The following is a 21,715-nucleotide window of genomic DNA, read 5'->3' on the forward strand; positions in this document are numbered from 1 at the left end:
AAGGTAAACATGCGTGTTCATGCGTCAGGTGTGTGCAGGACGAAGGCATGTTTTATTATGAAGGTAAACATGCATGTTCATGCATCAGGTGTGTGCAGGACGAAGGCATGTTTTATTATGAAGGTAAACATGCATGTTCATGCATCAGGTGTGTGCAGGACGAAGGCATGTTTTATTATGAAGGTAAACATGCGTGTTCATGCGTCAGGTGTGTGCAGGACGAAGGCATGTTTTATTATGAAGGTAAACATGCATGTTCATGCATCAGGTGTGTGCAGGACGAAGGCATGTTTTATTATGAAGGTAAACATGCATGTTCATGCGTCAGGTGTGTGCAGGACGAAGGCATGTTTTATTATGAAGGTAAACATGCATGTTCATGCATCAGGTGTGTGCAGGACGAAGGCATGTTTTATTATGAAGGTAAACATGCATGTTCATGCGTCAGGTGTGTGCAGGACGAAGGCATGTTTTATTATGAAGGTAAACATGCGTGTTCATGCGTCAGGTGTGTGCAGGACGAAGGCATGTTTTATTATGAAGGTAAACATGCATGTTCATGCGTCAGGTGTGTGCAGGACGAAGGCATGTTTTATTATGAAGGTAAACATGCATGTTCATGCATCAGGTGTGTGCAGGACGAAGGCGACCAGCTGCTGCAGCGCTTGCAGGGTGGTCTTAGTGATAGGGTAGTAAGGTGGAAGCTTCTCTTGGGCGCTGGACAGATTCACAAAGTACCTACCAAAGGAACAAAATGGCGTCACTAATTTGTACCAAACATTCTATCTTTCCGGGTCTCACAGGTTGTCCCCTTGATCCGGGAGCGGTCCTGACCTGAACTCCTCCGTGACGTGGGCTCGAAGGTGCTGGGCCAGCTGCTCGCTGTGCTGCAGGAAGGTCAGCAGGAGGCGGCAGCGCTGGAACAAAAGGACACTCTGCAGAGGACTCAGGAAGGACTCCTGCAGGTCCGATAGAACCAGGACCACCTGACAGGCTTGGGAGGCAAGGAAGGACGACTGCAGAGAGACCACAAGGTGGCCACGTCCTTAACGGCTGGGAACGCCGCAGGGCAGAACAGTACCATGTGCGGGTGGTCGTGCAGGACTTGCAGGGTCCAGCTGACAGACAGGAAGTGTCCCCCACACCTGTTGGCCTGAGACAGGTCACAGGTGTTGACATCCTGGATAAAGACATGTCCTGTTGGGTCACAACTCAGCTGGTGTCCCATCTGCATCATCTCAAAGAGAAGCCAGCAGGCAGCATCCAGGTAGGCCGACTTTTTGTCTTGGAACTGAAACAACATTTCAAGACATTTGTTGGGCCTTAAAGTAAAATAAGAAGTTCTCTGACCTCCAGGTTGGTGGATGATGTGTCATGGGGGTCACAAACCAAAGCCAGTAGCATCCTGGAGGCCAAGGCACCTCTGGAGAAAAGGGTGTCTGGTTCAAAGGCACACTAACATTTGCAAACAATCTTTGAATCACTTTTTGGTGGCGAGGGTGTCCAGTCTGGCAGCTTCAGTATCCGTCTCTTGGAACATGATGGCCAGCGTTTGGATGATCAGAGTGCTCAGTCTGAGTACAGAGAGAGGATGCGTGCACTAACACACACACACACACACACACACACACACACACACACACACAGTAGTAAAACTTACAGTAGCTGGTCAACAGTGTGAAGTCCATTCTGACGGCCATGCAGACATTCCTCCAGAGACTCAACCAGAAAGTCACACACCTCCCCACACTGACTGACACACACACACACACACACACACACACACACACACACACACACTAGTTACAGTAATGAATTTCGATCACACACACAAGCGCACATTGTATACAATATATACATGTATAATTATTTATATATACTGTGTGTGTGTTCATATATATATATGTGTGTGTATATATGTATATGTGTGTATATATATATGTGTATATGTACTGTATATGTGTGTATTTGTATATGTGTATATATATGCGTATAAATATGTATATGTGTATATATACATATATGTCTATATATATGTGTATACATGTATATATGTCTATATATATGTCTATATATATGCATATATGTGTGTATATATATGTATGTATGTATATATGTATATATGTATGTATATATATGTATATATGTATATACATATATGTGTGTGTGTGTATATATATAAATGTATGTGTACATGTATGTATGTATATACAAATATGTGTATATATGTATATATATTTATGTATGTATATATATGTATATACATATGTGTGTGTGTATATATATATAAATATATGTGTACATGTATGTATGTATGTATGTATATACAAATATGTGTATATATGTATATACATATATATGTGTGTGTGTGTAAATATATATATATATGTATTTATGTGTATATATGTACATATATATGTATGTATATATATGCATAAAGAAATATATATGTGTATACATGAATATATATATATGTATACATTCTATACATTATGACATCATGTTCTTCACAAGTGTATGTAAACTTTTGTAGCCCTTAGTCTAACCCTCCATTAGTCTCAGCTTTAACGCAGTGCTTGAAATATTATTTCACGTTTGAAAGGTCTGACCCTCCAGAAGATGTGACGTAGAGCGACGTGGTGGCGGGCGGCCACCTTCACTTCCTACAAAAGCACATAAAGGCTCTCGACGCTGCTCCCTTTCTGCAGCAGTTCCCTGCTCAGGTCATCGTACAGGTGAGACGTGCGCTCCCAGCTGACACACACACACACACTTAGAAATACCATGAAGACATTAGCTGTCTGTCTCGTCCATGCCAGACCACCGGGGGCACTGCAACTATGATAAAAAGTAAGTGTAGAAGTAGTTAAGCAAACAAAGTGTGGTTACCTGATGGTTGGGGGTCGTAACTGCTGGGAGGAGTCAGATGAAGGTCTGTGACGTTCCTCAAAGGCCAGGGTGGACCTCTAAACACACACACACACACACACACACACACACACAAACCTTAGCCGTGGTGCAAAAATGCAGTGAGTGATGTTCCCCTTCACTATAATGAAAGTGTTCCAGCAGCTGTCAAGGTGGAGGTAAAGTTTGGACGTGTGTGAGATGGCGTACAGATCAATCAATCAATCAATGTTTATTTATATAGCCCCAAATCACAAATGTCTCAAAGGACTGCACAAATCATTACGACTACAACATCCTCGGAAGAACCCACAAAAGGGCAAGGAAAACTCACACCCAGTGGGCAGAGAGAATTCACATCCAGTGGGCTGCCAGTGACAATGCTGACTATGAGAAACCCTGGAGAGGACCTCAGATGTGGGCAACCCCCCCTCTCTAGATGGAGCTCCTCCTCCTCCGCCTCCTCCTCCTCTCCCCACCTCCTGCTCGTGGTCACATGGTTGGCTGTCCATAAGCGAGAGAGAACCTTCCCAAACTTCTTCACCACCTGAATAAGCACACAAAGCATATTTTTAACCTTCACACACACACACACACACACACACACACACACGCACACACACACACACCCACACACACACACAGGTTATCATTTGGAATGGGGAGCAAGTTTTTGATCATCAATCAATCAATCAATGTTTATTTATATAGCCCCAAATCACAAATGTCTCAAAGGACTGCACAAATCATTACGACTACAACATCCTCGGAAGAACCCACAAAAGGGCAAGGAAAACTCACACCCAGTGGGCAGGGAGAATTCACATCCAGTGATCATGACTTGTGAGGACCAGCCTTTCTCCAGGTTGTGGAGGCATAACAAAAAGTGTTGTAAAATGTCCACTGGCCAGTTAGCTCAAACACGTCTTTAAATCTCTGGATTGATGAAGTCATGTGCTGGTCATACTTACTGGACCCTGGGGTATAAGAGTTATTATGCTTCATGGGGACTACATTTAAATCATTTTCATAATTATCACAAATGTGTTTGTGATTACTGAGGACCATTTAAAAAACTAACCAGTAAACATGTTTTATGGGCCAAAGCTTAAAAATCACTTCGGTGTCTTCAGAATGGATCTGACTATCATTCAAAAAGGTTTCCCTTTAGGGGACCTGTTTTTATGTCCCCATACCGTCAGAGGTCCCCTCAAGGTGACTGTGTAAACATGTCAGGTCCACATTAAGTAAGCATTGCCAGAACACACACACACACACACACACGGAAGAACAAACACATATACCCAGCTGGACCAACTTTTGCCGCCGGCGGGGGGTCTTGGAGGGGTCTGTGTCTGCTTCACTCTGCTTCCTGGTCCCCAAAAGAACTTTTGTCACACTCCAAGATGCCAAACATCACATAAAATAAGTCACATGACAAAGTCAGACATCTTTGACTCTCAAGCTTGAACTTTGACCTTTCTCTTTACCTCGGTTCTATTGAGCGTGCCATGTTAACACAGTCTCTAACGTGTGTGTGTGTGTGTGTGTGTGTGTGTGTGTGTGTGTGTGTGTGTGTGTGTGTGTGTGTGTGTGTGCGCAGGAGTGGATGCATGTAGAAGCCCCGCCCCCTGTGGTCTGAGCCAATGAGGGTCCTTGGCGGCAGTTTTGTGGCGCAGGTAAGTTACTCTTATATGCTGACTCTGCGCACTGCTGTTCCCGCGCAGGAAGTCCGGCAGGTCGTTGATCTAAGGAGCAGGAGGCGGAGTCTGAGCACGTGACGTCATCGATGACCATGTCGCTTTTGCCCCCCTTGTACTTTCTATACCTTCACACAATTAGTGTTTATTGACATATCAACTCAACAATTTCATTCATTTGAAGAATCATTTTATCGTAAATGTGTCAATATTGATATTTTCTTACTAAATGTAATAGATTTTTTGGTCATTTTGACAGAAAACTTCCATGTATTCTGCTTGAAACGGCATAACTTTTCAACTTTAATTGTATCTATTATTGCAACCAATATTACAGTACATTATACTTTCCAAACATGTTTTTGTGTAAATAAAAATACTTAACTTTACAGCAAACTACCCATCAAATTAATCAAAATGACAGTACATTTTACATTGTTATTTACAGCATCCATCCATCCATTGACTGAGCTGCCAGTTTTTGACTGTGAAATCTACGGTTGTTGTGTTTAAGGTTGTATAACTAAATGGAAAGATGGTTTTGATTGATTGATTGAAACTTTTATTAGTAGATTGCACAGTACAGTACATATTCCCTACAATTGACCACTAAATGGTAACACCCCAATAAGTTTTTCCTCTTGTTTAAGTCAGGGTCCACCTTCATCAATTCATGGCACATTTGTTTTTACGGTAAAAAAAAAACTGGCAGCTAAGTTGCCAGAATAAATACAAAAACTTGTACTCTTTTTCCATTAACAATATCATGATGCAAAAACCAATTTCAATTTAACAGAACACCCCCCCCCCTCCCAAAAAAATGGTGGTATTGTTTTTCCATTTACCGTAAAATGTTGTAAAAAAAAAATAGAAACCTGCAATATTTTACAGTAACATTTTGTAAATGTAGAGTTTTTACTGACATCCCCGATGCAGAACAATGGAGGAAGTCATTTGTAAGAAAGTGAAAGTACATCATCTTGTACTTACTCAAAGTGACCACAAGAGGGCGGCAGACTGCTCACTGGACGCAAAACCCCGCAATATTTTACAATAAAATTTTGTGAATGTAAAGTTTTTACTGACATCGCTGATGCAGAACAATGGAGGAAGTCATTTTTAAGAAAGTGCAAGTACATCATCTTGTACTTAAAGTGACCACAGGAGGGTGGTAGACTGCCTACTTGACGCAATAAAAAAAAAAACGCAACATTTTACAGTAAAATTTTGTGAATGTAAAGTTTTTACTGACATCGCTGATGCTAAACAATGGAGGAAGTCATTTTAAAGAAAGTGCGAGTACATCATCTTGTACTTACTCAAAGTGACCACAAGAGGGCGGCAGACTGCTGGCTTGTTCGATAACTCAAAAAAGTGCATTACGTGCACGATCGATCATTCTGACACAACGCAGCACTAACGATGGAGACTATTTAGATGTAGACAAACTTGAATAAAATTGCTTATTTTATTTAGGTTTAATTCATTAAAATAATCTTTAATTACTCCCAAAAAGAAAGAACAAAGTCACGATACGAAAATAAAATTATAACGAGTCTTTAAGCGTCGTTGTGTTACATTGTTGTGTTACATTGTGTTGCTAGTTGTTGAAGTTCACCTCAAACCATGCAGAGAATGTTCTCTTCATCCTCCCTCGCCGCATCGTCTTCCTCACACACACACACACACACACACACACACACACACACACACACACACACACACACACACACACACACACACACACACACACACACACACACACACACAGCGGTGAAGGGAGGCTTTGTGAGGCAGTGGGGATATGAAGGCCGACTTGTTTTGGAGAGTGAAAAAAAAAAGAACACACACACACAGACCAGCATGAATGTTGTTTGTCAGAGGGACACTCAGTCTTTTGTGTGTAACCACACTCACACACGTTAGTCATTATGTGCATTAAAATATAACGTTTGCATAACACCCATCCATCCATTTTTTACCGCTTGTCCCTTTTGATTGATTGGACTGAATGACACTGAGCCTTTTACCATGAATTGATGAAGGTGGACCCCGACTTAAACAAGTTGAAAAACTTATTGGGGTGTTACCATTTAGTGGTCAATTGTAGGGAATATGTACTGTACTGTGTAATCTACTAATAAAAGTATCAATCAATCAATCAATCAATCAATCATTGGGACATCTCATCTGTCAATCACTGCCCAGGGTCACGTGACTTGCAGCTGTGTCAAATCCCGTTGGCAAATATTCGCGTGTCAGCAAACAAACCCCGATTTGGTCAAATTGTGTCTTTTTTCCCCCTCCGGACTTGGTCGTCGGCTCGCCGAGCGCTTCCGGAAAGTACCGAAGGGAGCCGAAGGGAGCCGAAGACACGCCCTCGCGGGGCGACAGAGACGCGGGGTGTGAATGAGTCAATGATTCGGGGCTTATTTGCTTGCGAACTCTCGACAGGAAGCAAGATGACGGCTCTGAGCAGCTGGGAGCTTTGCGTCAAGTATGCGTTGTTCATCTTTAACTTCGTCTTCTGGGTGAGTGCGTTAATGACATCATCATCTTCGTCCAATAGGAACACCTTCATATTTCCCGCACCATCAGGATTTAAAAGCACGCAAACCCATTATTGAAAAGGAGGGTCCGTTTATGTTAAACTATTTAATATTTGTTATTTTGCAGAATATCAGTGCACGTGTGTTACATTTGATTTAAGCAACACAAGATAAAAAGTCATTCAAAGTAAAGAAATAAATAATTCACCAACACATAAAACTCTTCACTGCAGTTTGGAAGATTTCCCACTGGGCGGCGCCATTTCCACCTAAACATACCTCTTATTATCATCTCCACTAGAGGGCGTTCTTTTCTTTACAGTAATATTAACATGAATGTCGTTATGGTTTTAACATCTTGTTTTGTAACGGGTAAATATTTATTATGTAACAACTAAATGCTTTCTAACAATGATTGAATATTAGTAATTGAATACATTTTTATTATGGATAAACTGAATAGTTATAACAATGACTGAATGGTACAAATGTTTATTATTGATCACGTCTTCTAACAAGGATTTAATATTTATGTTGATCAGATGAATGTTTTCTAACTGTAATCACATGTAAAATATTAAATTACTTAATTTTTATTATGAATGTTTCCTAACAATGACGAAATGTCACATTAAATGTCTACATATTAAATAATGTTAATTATTGTATTAGTAAACACAATATTTGATTAAGTGTTTATTGTCAAATGATGAATGTTAATTGTTGTATTTTTAATCACAATATTTGATTAAATGTGTATTGTCAAATGATAAATTCTTTATTTTAATATTTTCTAACGATGATTATTATTAAATGATAAATGTTTTTCTTGATCAACTTAATTTTTTTTATAAAGAATACAATATTTATTATTGAATCTGCAATGTTTATTAGTATACAAATATTGAATTATAATTAAATTATGATTACTATTGATGAACTAAATGTTGTCTGACAGTGATACATTTTAAATATTAAATGATTAAAGTTTATTATTTAAACACCATGTTGTCCAACAGTGATCAAATATTTGCAGTATTATTAAATGAAAAATATTCATTAGTATTAAATGTTTATAATTTATTAACTAAATGTCTTTGAGCAATAATTACATGTTATATATTATTTTGATCAACACAACGTTTTCTATAAATGTTTATGATTCATTGTGTTTAACAATGATGTCATTTCAAAACATTGAATTAATAAATGTTTATTACTACCTCATCGCAGAATTATAATACATGAAAATGTATATCATTAATGGTTTCTAACAATGATTAAATGTTTAATATTAAATGATAATGTTGATTATTGATAAACTAAATGTTTTCTAGCAATGATTATTGTTAAAAATTTAATTCAGATTTGTAAAATTTTATTAATGAATTTAAAAAAAACTTAATTAGAATGTATATTAATGACCAACTTAAAGTTTTCTAACAATAATTACATGTTAAAACATAAATCATTAAATGTTTATTATTGAATGAAACATATTTATTTTAGTTTTCTAACAGTGATTAAAAGTTAAAGTTTTGTGGTTTTTTTAAGTTTAAATGCACAATTTTAAATGTTGTTTATAAAACGCTAAATATATTTGATATGCACAATTTTAAATGTTGTTTATAAAACGCTAAATATATTTGATGGCTGAACAGACATCAGCGTTCAGAGACAAAAGTGAGCTTATGAAACATATGTTTGTCCTCATGGCAGAAAATATGCCAGGAAAGATAAATAATGTGATAAACAGTTGATTACTCTCACCTGGTGCGTGCTGTCCCCGCCCAGGTGAGTCAGGATAGGGCGTGGCCTGCACAAAAAGCCTTCGTCCTCTTCCTCTTCCTCTGTTTCACTGTGAGCCGCCTTTGTTTTGTTGGATCTTTCTGTTGTGGTAAGAAGTTTTGTCATGGGAGCCCTCAAGTGCATCAAGTACCTGCTCTTTGTCTTCAACTTCCTCTTCTGGGTGAGAGCTTTGGTCAGCCGTGTCTGTGTCTGTCTGTCTGTCTGTCTGCTAATGGAAAGTTGTTGCATTAAAACTGCATCATTACCACACACACACACACTTAAGGTTGTGTGTTTGCGGCGTCTTCCAGTGGATTCTTTTCTCCCTGACTTCTTCAGCAGGGTCAGTTTAGTGAGTGGTGACTGCAGAAGTGTTGTCATGACTTCTTCAGCAGGGTCAGTTTAGCGAGTGGTGACTGCAGAAGTGTTGTCATGACTTCTTCAGCAGGGTCAGTTTAGCGAGTGGTGACTGCAGAAGTGTTGTCATGACTTCTTCAGCAGGGTCAGTTTAGCGAGTGGTGACTGCAGAAGTGTTGTCATGACTTCTTCAGCAGGGTCAGTTTAGTGAGTGGTGACTGCAGAAGTGTTGTCATGACTTAGTCCCTGCAGGCCGGGCGTGGTGGGGCCTGTTTAGGCGCTGATGGAAACATTCTGCTGGTATCTGTGGCGACGTTGAGTCATTTCAGTGACTCGTATCGCCAACAATCCTCCCAGTAAACATCAACATCAACACCTGTTTTTTTTTTGTTTGTTTTTTTTTGAAGGTATCCAGTTCTTCTGGGCAAGTCAGGTCCAGGAAGCCGGTCTTCATTCCTCAGCAGGCAGAATTCCGCACCACTCACTGATCTGTTGTTGTTTTTGTTGTTGTTTAGTTGGCCGGTACCGGCGTCCTGGCTGTGGGTCTTTGGCTGAGGTTTGACTCCAGGACCATCGGACTCTTCCAGGGCGAGGACTCTCCTTCGGTCTTCTTTACTGGTAAGGTTTTTTTTTTTTTTTTTGAAGATAAAGAAAGCTGTCATTGTTTATGGAGTGCAAAGAACAAGCCCCAAACAAACACATGGAATAAACAGGGGCGGCCTTAACATTGGGGGAAAACAGTGGTCTTAAGGCCAAAAAATCCATCCATCCATCATCTTCCGCCTATCCAAGGTCGGGTTGCGGGGGCAGCAGCCTAAGCAGGGAAGCCCAGACTATACTCTTTCTGTCCACATCCTCCAGCTCTTCCTGGGGGATCCTGAGGCATTCCCAGGCCAGCCAGGAGACATAGTCTTCCCAACGTGTCCTGGGTCCTCCCCGTGGCCTCCTACCGGTCGGACGTGCCCTAAACACCTCCCTAGGGAGGCGTTCGGGTGGCATCCTGACCAGATGCCTGAACCACCTCATCTGGCTCCTCTCCATGTGGAGGAGCAGCGGCTTTACTTTGAGTTCCTCCCGGATGGCAGAGCTTCTCACCCTATCTCTAAGGGAGAGACCCAAACTCATTTGTGCCGCTTGTACCCGTGATCTTGTCCTTTTGGTCATAACCCAAAGCTCATGACCGTAGGTGAGGATGGGAACATACATCGACCGGTAAATTGAGAGCTTTGCCTTCCGGCTCAGTTCTTCTTTACCACATACATACTATGAATGAACACGTGGAGTTATGCACTTGACAAAAAAAGGTGAAATAACTGAAAACATGTTTTGTATTCTAGTTTCTTCAAAATAGCCACCCTTTGCCCTGATTACTGCTTTGCACACCCTTGGCATTCTCTCCATGAGCTTCAAGAGGTAGTCACCTGAAATGGTTTTCACTTCACAGGTGTGCTTGAAGCTCATCAAGAGAATGCCAAGAGTGTGAAAAGCAGTAATCAGAGCAAAGGGTGGCTCTTTTGAAGAAACTAGAATATAAAACATGTCTTCAGTTATTTCACCTTTTTTGTTAAGTACATAACTCCTCTTGTGTTCATTCATAGTTTTGATGCCTTCAGTGACCATCTACAATGTAAATAGTCATGAAAATAAAGAAAACACAATGAATGAGAAGGTGTGTCCAAACTTTTGGCACACACGTGATTTCATTATTTTCATGACTATTTACATTGTAGATGGTCACTGAAGGCATCAAAACTATGAATGAACACAAGTGGAGTTATGTACTTAACAAAAAAAGGTGAAATGAATATAAAACATGTTTTCAGTTATTTCACTTTTTTTTTGTTTTGTTAAGTAGATAACTAACTAGTCGTCACATCTGCTCCAACTGCACTAACATGAAGATCTCCCATGAGTGCCTTCCACTAGTAATAAAGGTTTCTCATCTGCCTAACATGACTTGATGAAGGTGGACCCCGACTTAAACAAGTGGAAAAACTTATTGGGGTGTTACTATTTAGTGCTCAATTGTAGGGAATATGTACTGTACTGTGCAATCTACTAATAATATGTACTGTAATGTGCAATCTAGTATGTACTGTACTGTGCAATCTAATAATATGTACTGTACTGTGCAATCTAATATGTACTGTACTGTGCAATCTAATATGTACTGTACTGTGCAATCTACTAATATGTACTGTACTGTGCAATCTAATAATATGTACTGTACTGTGCAATCTACTAATATGTACTGTACTGTACTGCGCAATCTACGAATAAAAGTCTCAATCAATCGATCAAAAGCCTCGGTCTGACTCTGATCCCAAAGGACTAAATCCACTCCTGGCCACGAGCCAGAGGGAAGTTTCTTTGGGCGCCGAGTCAGCACCGCATTTGCATCTCAAAAAGAGGAGCCATTCCTTCTTGGAAGACAACTATTGGTTTCATTGAGAGGTTGGAAGTCAGAGGCTGTAATGAAGTCACAGCCCAGTAACGAGGTGGGAAATCAAGACAGCCACGTCCACCTAAACTATTCTGGTGTCTGAAGATTAACAACTCAAGGGGGAAATGTGCAACATTCCAACAATGTGGATGAGGAGGAACCACAGATTGTAGTTCTTCTACTAAAGTCATGTTGTCATATGTAAACAACCAACATTAGTTCTTCTACTAAAGTCATGTTGTCATATGTAAACAACCAACATTAGATCTTCTACTAAAGTCATGTTGTCATATGTAAACAACCAACATTAGATCTTCTACTAAAGTCATGTTGTCATATGTAAACAACCAACATTAGATCTTCTACTAAAGTCATGTTGTCATATGTAAACAACCAACATTAGATCTTCTACTAAAGTCATGTTGTCATATGTAAACAACCAACATTAGATCTTCTACTAAAGTCATGTTGTCATATGTAAACATTACATTGTGTGTGTGCGTCATTTAGTGCCACAAAAAGTAATCAGAAGTGCTAATAACAGATATTATTGAGCAGTGGGTGTCAAACTTGTTTTTGCTTTTAACAGTTTGTGTGTGTGTGTGTAACAAACACTCATTTTTGACATAATTTTACAGTAAAAGCAGTTTTAACAGCTTATAAAAATGTTTATATAAATGGAATGGTGTGAATGTTTATCTGTTGACCCTGCGAGGAGGTGGTGACTTGTCCAGGGTGTACCCCACCTCCCGCCCGAATCCAGGTGAGCAGCTCCAGCGACCCAAAAAGGGACACTTGGTGGAAATGAAAAACAATACCCTGGTTTTTTAGCAATAAAACTAAAGCGACAGAGCTGCCAGTTTTTGTTTTTTAACTGTAACATCTTTTTTTTTTTTTTTGTTTGGTTTGTTTTTAAATGTTAGTGTTTAACAGTAAATGGAAAAAAACGGTACCAAAGTTGATTTTAAAGTAAAAAAAAAAAAAAAACTCAGTCAGCGGAATTTATCCATGAAATATTTATTCAGTTTTACAGTCTAAAATTTGATAATTTGTTTTGAAATGACTACAATATTCTCCTCTAGTGTGCAAGATTATCCTTGGAGTGCAAACATCCGACACTGATTGTTACTCCGGGACTCTTGTCTTGTTCTGTATGTTGTACTGTATTTTCTATATTGTACAGAATTGCTTATTTTATTGGATATTAGTCTATTTCAATGCTTATTTTTTAATCATTACTTCTTGTGTAATTATTTTTTATCCCATATTTGTTTCCACTACTGCACCTTTTAAGTTGGAGTCCTCATTCTGGGTATATGCAAATATGACAAAGTCTATTCTATAAGTCAAGCAGATTGATTGAAACTTTTATTAGTAGATTGCACAGTACAGTACATATTATTAGTAGATTGTACAGTACATATTATTAGTAAATTGTACAGTACATATTATTAGATTGCACAGTACATATTAGTAGTAGATTGCACAGTACATATTAGTAGATTGTACAGTACAGTACATATTATTAGTAGATGGCACAGTACAGTACATATTATTAGATTGCACAGTACATATTATTAGTAGACTGCACAGTACAGTACATATTATTAGTAGATTGCACAGTACATATTATTAGTAGACTGCACAGTACATTACATATTATTAGTAAATAGTACAGTACATATTATTAGTAGATTGCACAGTACAGTACATATTATTAGATTGTACAGTACATATTAGTAGATGGCACAGTACATATTATTAGTAGATAGTACATATTAGTAGATTGCACAGTACATATTATTAGTAGATTGTACAGTACATATTAGTAGATTGTACAGTACATATTAGTAGACTGCACAGTACAGTACATATTAGTAGATTGCACAGTACAGTACATATTATTAGATTACACAGTACATATTATTAGATTACACAGTACATATTATTAGTAGATTGCACAGTACATATTATTAGTAGATTGCACAGTACAGTACATATTATTAGTAGATTGCACAGTACAGTACATATTAGTAGATTGCACAGTACAATACATATTATTAGTAGATTGCACAGTACATATTATTAGTAGATTGCACAGTACAGTACATATTATTAGTAGATTGCACAGTACAGTACATATTAGTAGATTGCACAGTACAGTACATATTAGTAGATTGCACAGTACAGTACATATTAGTAGATTGCACAGTACATATTATTAGTAGATTGCACAGTACAGTACATATTAGTAGATTGCACAGTACAGTACATATTATTAGTAGATTGCACAGTACAGTACATATTAGTAGATTGCACAGTACAATACATATTATTAGTAGATTGCACAGTACAATACATATTATTAGTAGATTGCACAGTACAGTACATATTAGTAGATTGCACAGTACAGTACATATTATTAGATTACACAGTACATATTATTAGTAGATTGCACTGTACAATACATATTATTAGTAGATTGCACTGTACAGTACATATTATTAGATTACACAGTACATATTATTAGTAGATTGCACTGTACAATACATATTATTAGTAGATTGCACAGTACAGTACATATTATTAGTAGATTGCACAGTACAGTACATATTAGTAGATTGCACAGTACATATTAGTAGATTGTACAGTACATATTAGTAGATGGCACAGTACAGTACATATTATTAGTAGATGGCACAGTACATATTAGTAGATAGTACAGTACATATTATCAGTAGATGGCACAGTACAGTACATATTATTAGTAGATAGTACAGTACATATTAGTAGATTGTACAGTAAATATTATTAGTAGATGGCACAGTACAGTACATATTATTAGTAGATGGCACAGTACATATTATTAGTAGATTGCACAGTACAGTACATATTTTTAGTAGATTGCACAGTACAGTACATATTAGTAGATTGCACAGTACAGTAAATATTATTAGTAGATAGTACAGTACATATTATTAGTAGATTGTACAGTACAGTACATATTATTAGTAGATTGTACAGTACATATTATTAGTAGATTGTACAGTACATATTATTAGTAAATTGTACAGTACATATTATTAGATTGCACAGTACATATTAGTAGTAGATTGCACAGTACATATTAGTAGATTGTACAGTACAGTACATATTATTAGTAGATGGCACAGTACATATTAGTAGATAGTACAGTACATATTATCAGTAGATGGCACAGTACAGTACATATTATTAGTAGATAGTACAGTACATATTATCAGTAGATGGCACAGTACATATTAGTAGATAGTACAGTACATATTATCAGTAGATGGCACAGTACATATTAGTAGATAGTACAGTACATATTATCAGTAGATGGCACAGTACAGTACATATTAGTAGATAGTACAGTACATATTAGTAGATTGTACAGTAAATATTATTAGTAGATGGCACAGTACATATTAGTAGATAGTACAGTACATATTATCAGTAGATGGCACAGTACAGTACATATTATTAGTAGATAGTACAGTACATATTATCAGTAGATGGCACAGTACATATTAGTAGATAGTACAGTACATATTATCAGTAGATGGCACAGTACATATTAGTAGATAGTACAGTACATATTATCAGTAGATGGCACAGTACAGTACATATTAGTAGATAGTACAGTACATATTAGTAGATTGTACAGTAAATATTATTAGTAGATGGCACAGTACAGTACATATTATTAGTAGATGGCACAGTACATATTTTTAGTAGATTGTACAGTACATATTAGTAGATTGCACAGTACAGTAAATATTATTAGTAGATAGTACAGTACATATTATTAGTAGATGGCACAGTACATATTAGTAGATAGTACAGTACATATTATCAGTAGATGGCACAGTACAGTACATATTATTAGTAGATAGTACAGTACATATTAGTAGATTGTACAGTAAATATTATTAGTAGATGGCACAGTACAGTACATATTATTAGTAGATGGCACAGTACATATTATTAGTAGATAGTACAGTACATATTTTTAGTAGATTGTACAGTACATATTAGTAGATTGCACAGTACAGTAAATATTAGTAGATAGTACAGTACATATTATTAGTAGATTGTACAGTACAGTACATATTATTAGTAGATTGCACAGTACAGTACATATTATTAGTAGATTGTACAGTACATATTATTAGTAGATTGCACAGTACAGTACATATTATTAGTAGATTGCACAGTACAGTACATATTATTAGTAGATTGCACAGTACATATTATTAGTAGATTGCACAGTACAGTACATATTATTAGATTACACAGTACAGTACATATTATTAGATTGCACAGTACAGTACATATTATTAGTAGATTGCACAGTACAATACATATTATTAGTAGATTGCACTGTACAGTACATATTATTAGTAGATTGCACAGTACAGTACATATTAGATTACACAGTACATATTATTAGATTACACAGTACATATTATTAGATTACACAGTACATATTATTAGTAGATTGCACAGTACGATACATATTAGTAGATTGCACAGTACAATACATATTATTAGTAGATTGCACAGTACAGTACATATTATTAGATTACACAGTACATATTAGTAGATTGCACAGTACAATACATATTATTAGTAGATTGCACAGTACAGTACATATTATTAGTAGATTGCACAGTACAGTACATATTAGTAGATTACACAGTACATATTAGTAGATTGCACAGTACAATACATATTATTAGTAGATTGCACTGTACAGTACATATTATTAGTAGATTGCACAGTACAATACATATTAGTAGATTGCACAGTACAGTACATATTATTAGTAGATTGCACAGTACAGTACATATTATTAGATTACACAGTACATATTATTAGTAGATTGTACAGTACATATTATTAGTAGATTGTACAGTACATATTATTAGTAGATTGCACAGTACAGTACATATTAGTAGATTGCACAGTACAGTACATATTAGTAGATTACACAGTACATATTATTAGTAGATTGCACAGTACAATACATATTAGTAGATTGCACAGTACAGTACATATTATTAGTAGATTGCACAGTACAGTACATATTATTAGTAGATTGCACAGTACAGTACATATTAGTAGATTGCACAGTACAGTACATATTATTAGTAGATTGCACTGTACAATACATATTATTAGTAGATTGTACAGTACATATTATTAGTAGATTGCACAGTACAGTACATATTATTAGTAGATTGCACAGTACAGTACATATTAGTAGATTGCACAGTACAGTACATATTAGTAGATTGCACAGTACAATACATATTAGTAGATTGTACAGTACAATACATATTAGTAGATTGTACAGTACATATTAGTAGATTGTACAGTACATATTAGTAGATGGCACAGTACAGTACATATTATCAGTAGATGGCACAGTACATATTATTAGTAGATTGTACAGTAAATATTATTAGTAGATGGCACAGTACATATTATTAGTAGATAGTACAGTACATATTTTTAGTAGATTGCACAGTACAGTACATATTAGTAGATTGCACAGTACAGTAAATATTATTAGTAGATAGTACAGTACATATTATTAGTAGATAGTACAGTACATATTAGTAGATTGCACAGTACAGTACATATTATTAGTAGATTGTACAGTACATATTATTAGTAGATTGCACAGTACAGTACATATTATTAGATTACACAGTACAGTACATATTATTAGATTGCACAGTACAGTACATATTAGTAGATTGCACAGTACAATACATATTATTAGTAGATTGCACAGTACAATACATATTATTAGTAGATTGCACAGTACAGTACATATTATTAGTAGATTGCACTGTACAGTACATATTATTAGTAGATTGCACAGTACAGTACATATTATTAGATTACACAGTACATATTAGTAGATTGCACAGTACAGTACATATTATTAGTAGATTGCACTGTACAGTACATATTATTAGTAGATTGCACTGTACAGTACATATTATTAGTAGATTGCACTGTACAGTACATATTATTAGTAGATTGCACTGTACAGTACATATTAGTAGATTGCACAGTACAGTACATATTATTAGTAGATTGTACATATTATTAGTAGATTGTACAGTACATATTAGTAGATTGCACAGTACAGTACATATTCCCTACAATTGAGCACTAAATGCTAAAACCCCAATAAGTTTTTTAACTTGTTTAAGTCGGGGTCCACCTTCATCAAGTCATAGTAAACATGAATTCATGGTAAAAATATGTAAGTACAGTATTTATTTGTAACACATTTTTGGAATACATAAAATATTTAGATATTTAATTTCCAAATATATGCAATTGCATGCACGACATGATTTTTTTATGTCAAAAGGGAGAGAACAAATCTATTTAGTAAGAAAAGATGAACTCTTATTTCTAGGCTTATGTGGGCCACATAAAACCATGTGGTGGGCCAGGTTCGGCCCCCGAGCCTTGAGTTTGACAGATGGGTTATAGAAGCTTCTGTACTCAGTGGCCTAGTGGTTAGTGTCCATCCCTGCAAACAGTAGGTCGTGGGTTCAAACCCCAGCTGAGTCATAGCAGAGACTAAAAAAATGGGACCCGTTACTTCCTTCCTTCCCTTGAATTGGGGGTTAAATCACCAAAATGATTCCCGGGCGTGGCCGCCCCTGCTGCTCACTGCTCCCCTGTGGGGATGGGTCAAATGTGGGCGTGTCAATCATTGGCACTTTAACTTTGAACTCTATTGTTTACATTCAGAGCAGCCATATTTAAAGCCAACTCTGAAGTGGTGAGAATGCTGCAACTTTATTGAGTAAAAAACAACTTGAACTTGAACAGCATTCCAGTTGAAAGTTTGAACCAACCAGGAAGTCAGACATTGCAACTTGCCAGCAGTGAAGTATTACATGTGACAGTGTTTCTATGGGCCCGCATCTACAACATCAAGTGGACAAATATTACTTTTACAATAGAATAGAAAGTACTTTATTGATCCCTGGGGGAAATTAAACACCACAGTTTGCTCACTGTCAACAATAATAATAATAATAAATAATATATATGCATTATACAGTCTGATGGCTGTGGGTATGAAGGACCTCCTGTGTGGTTCCGTGTTACATTTTTGACTACTAGCGATAGTAAAAAATGAGGTGAGTTGTTTGGGAAGAGTTAGTAATGGATATGTGCAGTAAAACTTTTCATGAACTCACCTTAATTTGTGTTCCATGTCTTGGATGAAGAGAGCAGTTAGGATTTTGTCATACGGAGTAAAACTAGCAAAAAATAAACATTTTGGGCATAGTTTTCTCTAAATGTGGCCAAGGAGGACATGCATTGTTTTCATCACTGAAGGGAAACTCTAAACTGCGGGAGAGAATTGCTCCGCCATTCAAATGTGTTGTTTTTGTGTTTTTTTTTTGTTTTTGTGGAGTGGTCAGCTTGAAGGGTCCTTCTGTCTCCGACTCCCTCTTTGTCATGTGACATGAGTGCAAGACTTATGATTTTGCTTCCTAATTTCAATGACCTGCCTTATCTTGCCTCTTATTGGCCGTGTGTGTGTACTTGTCCAGGGTGTACTCCGCCTTCCGCCCGAATGCAGCTGAGATAGGGACTAGCGGGTGTGTGTGTGTATATACCTGGGTGTATGTATGTGTGTGTGTATGTATACATATATACGTGTATATACACACACGCGTATATATATGTATACATACGTGTATATGTATACATATGTGTGTGTATACGGGTATGTATATATATACATATATATATGTATATGTGTTTATATATATGTGCAGTATATACGGTGTATATATATTTATATATATATACGTGTATATACACACACGCGTATATATATGTATACATACGTGTATATGTATACATATGTGTGTGTATACGGGTATGTATATATATTAATACGTACAGACCTAACTGCTAGGCATCTCTGCCTGTCGCACCTCCTCCAGTGCACTTCGAGGTCAGCTGCAGGGTCGTCAGCTGGTGCCACCGTTCACTGATGTTTCGCCCCCAAGCCAGGACACCTCGCGGTGGGGGGGCAGTGGCTACGCGGGGACGTCTCCCCGCGCCACTCCCTGCAACTGACCTCACTGGGGTGTTGAGCCCCAAGTGTTGTCCCTCCTTCTTAGCCACATCCAGAAACTTGCCTTCTCTGCCTCCTCTGCCAACTCCTTGATGGCCTTCCTCAGGCTGGAACCGGTCATCCCCGCCGCACGCAGGAGCCGGGTTGCAGAACCTCCTACGAAGCCCCTGCATCCAATCTCCACGGGGTGAATGGACGCAGACCAGCCTCCCCCCTTGCAGTCCTCTGCTAGGTCGCTGTACTTTGACCTTTTGAACTCATGTGCTACTGGTATTCCCTCCTCCCATGGCACGGTTAGTTCAATGATGAGGACTTTCTTAGCAGCTGAGGACCACATCACAACGTCTGGTCTTAGCGTTGTCTGTATTACCTCAGTTGGGAAGGACTAGCTGCTTGTCCAGGTCTACGCGCATCTCCCAGCCCTTACCAGGGGTAAGCAGAAGTGATGATCTTCCCTTCTCTGTCTTCTGTCCTACCTCACCTGGTTTGATAAAAGTGATGTTTGGCCAATGGGGATCTGTGGCGTTGTTTGCCCCGACTCTGCATCTCTCTAACAGCTCTGCCAACTTCCTCAGTACCTGATTGTGTCGCCACCGGAAGCGCCCCTGCGTCAGCGCGACGTTGCAACCTGAAAGGATGTGCTTGAGTCCTGCATTGTCTTTGCTGCACAGGGAGCACTTGCTATCGCTTCCGAACCACTGGGCGAGGTTTCGAGGGCATGGCAGGGTGTCATACGCTGCCCTCACGAGGAAGCTTAGCCGAGATTGAGGAGTTCGCCAGATGTCGGCCCAGGTTATGACTCTTTGAATGGTATCCTCCCAGCGAGTCCATGCCCCCTGTTTTCCCTGGGATACGGCCTTGACCCGATACTGGTCTTGTGCCACTTGTGTGACCTCTTCCACCACCATGGCCTTCCTCTGCTGTCTCGTGGCTTTGGACCAGAACTGGACCGGTTTCCCCCATCCCAGTCCTGCCCGGCTGTCTTGGACTCTTCCCAGGATCTCCTTATATTTCAGCCTCGAGACAGCTTGGTCCACTTCTACCTGGGCCCTCCACTTTCGTCCAGTGCGGACAGTCACCGCTGCACTCTTCACAGCTTCGTCTCTTGATTCCCTCATCTCCAGTACAAGGCGAGTCTTCTCCTGCCTGTAACCCAGATTGATGGACTTTAGAGGAAGTTGCAGAATGTTCTTGCCAAAAAGACCTGTGTCCGAGAAACAGCGGGGGAGTCCCAGCCACTTCCTGATATAACCGTTGGCGGTGCTGTCCATCTTGCTGGCCTGAGAAGATGGAATTTCAGCTACTTTCAGCGGCCACATCACGCGGTGGAAAAGTGTGAAGTGGTAACACCAAACCTTCAGCTTCCCAGGAAGTTGGCTCCCGTCGATCCTTGCGAGCCCCTCTTTTAGTTGTTTCTCTCTGCCTGTCGCACCTCCTCCAGTGCACTTCGAGGTCAGCTGCAGGGTCGTCAGCTGGTGCCACCGTTCACTGATGTTTCGCCCCCAAGCCAGGACACCTCGCGGTGGGGGGGCAGAACCTCCTACGAAGCCCCTGCATCCAATCTCCACGGGGTGAATGGACGCAGACCAGCCTCCCCCCTTGCAGTCCTCTGCTAGGTCGCTGTACTTTGACCTTTTGAACTCATGTGCTACTGGTATTCCCTCCTCCCATGGCACGGTTAGTTCAATGATGAGGACTTTCTTAGCAGCTGAGGACCACATCACAACACATATACATATATATATGTATATGTGTTTATATATATGTGCAGTATATACGGTGTATATATATTTATATATATATACGTGTATATACACAC

The 21,715-nt window shown here is 38.4% G+C and overlaps 2 protein-coding genes across 3 annotated transcripts in view; one reads left to right on the forward strand and one right to left on the reverse strand.

The window, feature by feature from the left end:
• Nucleotides 1-604: 604 nt before the first annotated feature.
• On the reverse strand, nucleotides 605-3,122 carry lg10h12orf56 (linkage group 10 C12orf56 homolog; the record flags this gene model as incomplete). The annotated part of the gene is given in 9 exon segments (XM_061914671.1): nucleotides 605-738; nucleotides 835-1,018; nucleotides 1,021-1,291; nucleotides 1,351-1,423; nucleotides 1,485-1,574; nucleotides 1,661-1,749; nucleotides 2,610-2,754; nucleotides 2,890-2,966; nucleotides 3,051-3,122. Coding segments are annotated over 9 exon segments (1,122 nt in total), but the record flags the coding sequence as incomplete, so codon positions are not given.
• Nucleotides 3,123-6,978: 3,856 nt separating this feature from the next.
• LOC133561124 (CD9 antigen-like) overlaps nucleotides 6,979-21,715 on the forward strand; it is a 25,685-nt gene continuing 10,948 nt past the window's right edge. Inside the window, exons 1-2 of one of the 2 annotated variants that reach the window (XM_061914373.1) lie at nucleotides 6,979-7,138; nucleotides 9,817-9,919. In XM_061914373.1, coding sequence (XP_061770357.1) covers nucleotides 7,025-7,138; nucleotides 9,817-9,919 — 217 coding nt within the window. In that variant the 5' untranslated portion in view covers nucleotides 6,979-7,024. Of the gene's footprint in view, nucleotides 7,139-8,958; nucleotides 9,126-9,816; nucleotides 9,920-21,715 lie in introns of those variants that run through there. The other variant, XM_061914374.1, reaches the window with a different exon arrangement.

Source organism: Nerophis ophidion, linkage group LG10 (genome assembly GCF_033978795.1).
Source record: "Nerophis ophidion isolate RoL-2023_Sa linkage group LG10, RoL_Noph_v1.0, whole genome shotgun sequence".
Classification (NCBI taxonomy): domain Eukaryota; kingdom Metazoa; phylum Chordata; class Actinopteri; order Syngnathiformes; family Syngnathidae; genus Nerophis; species Nerophis ophidion.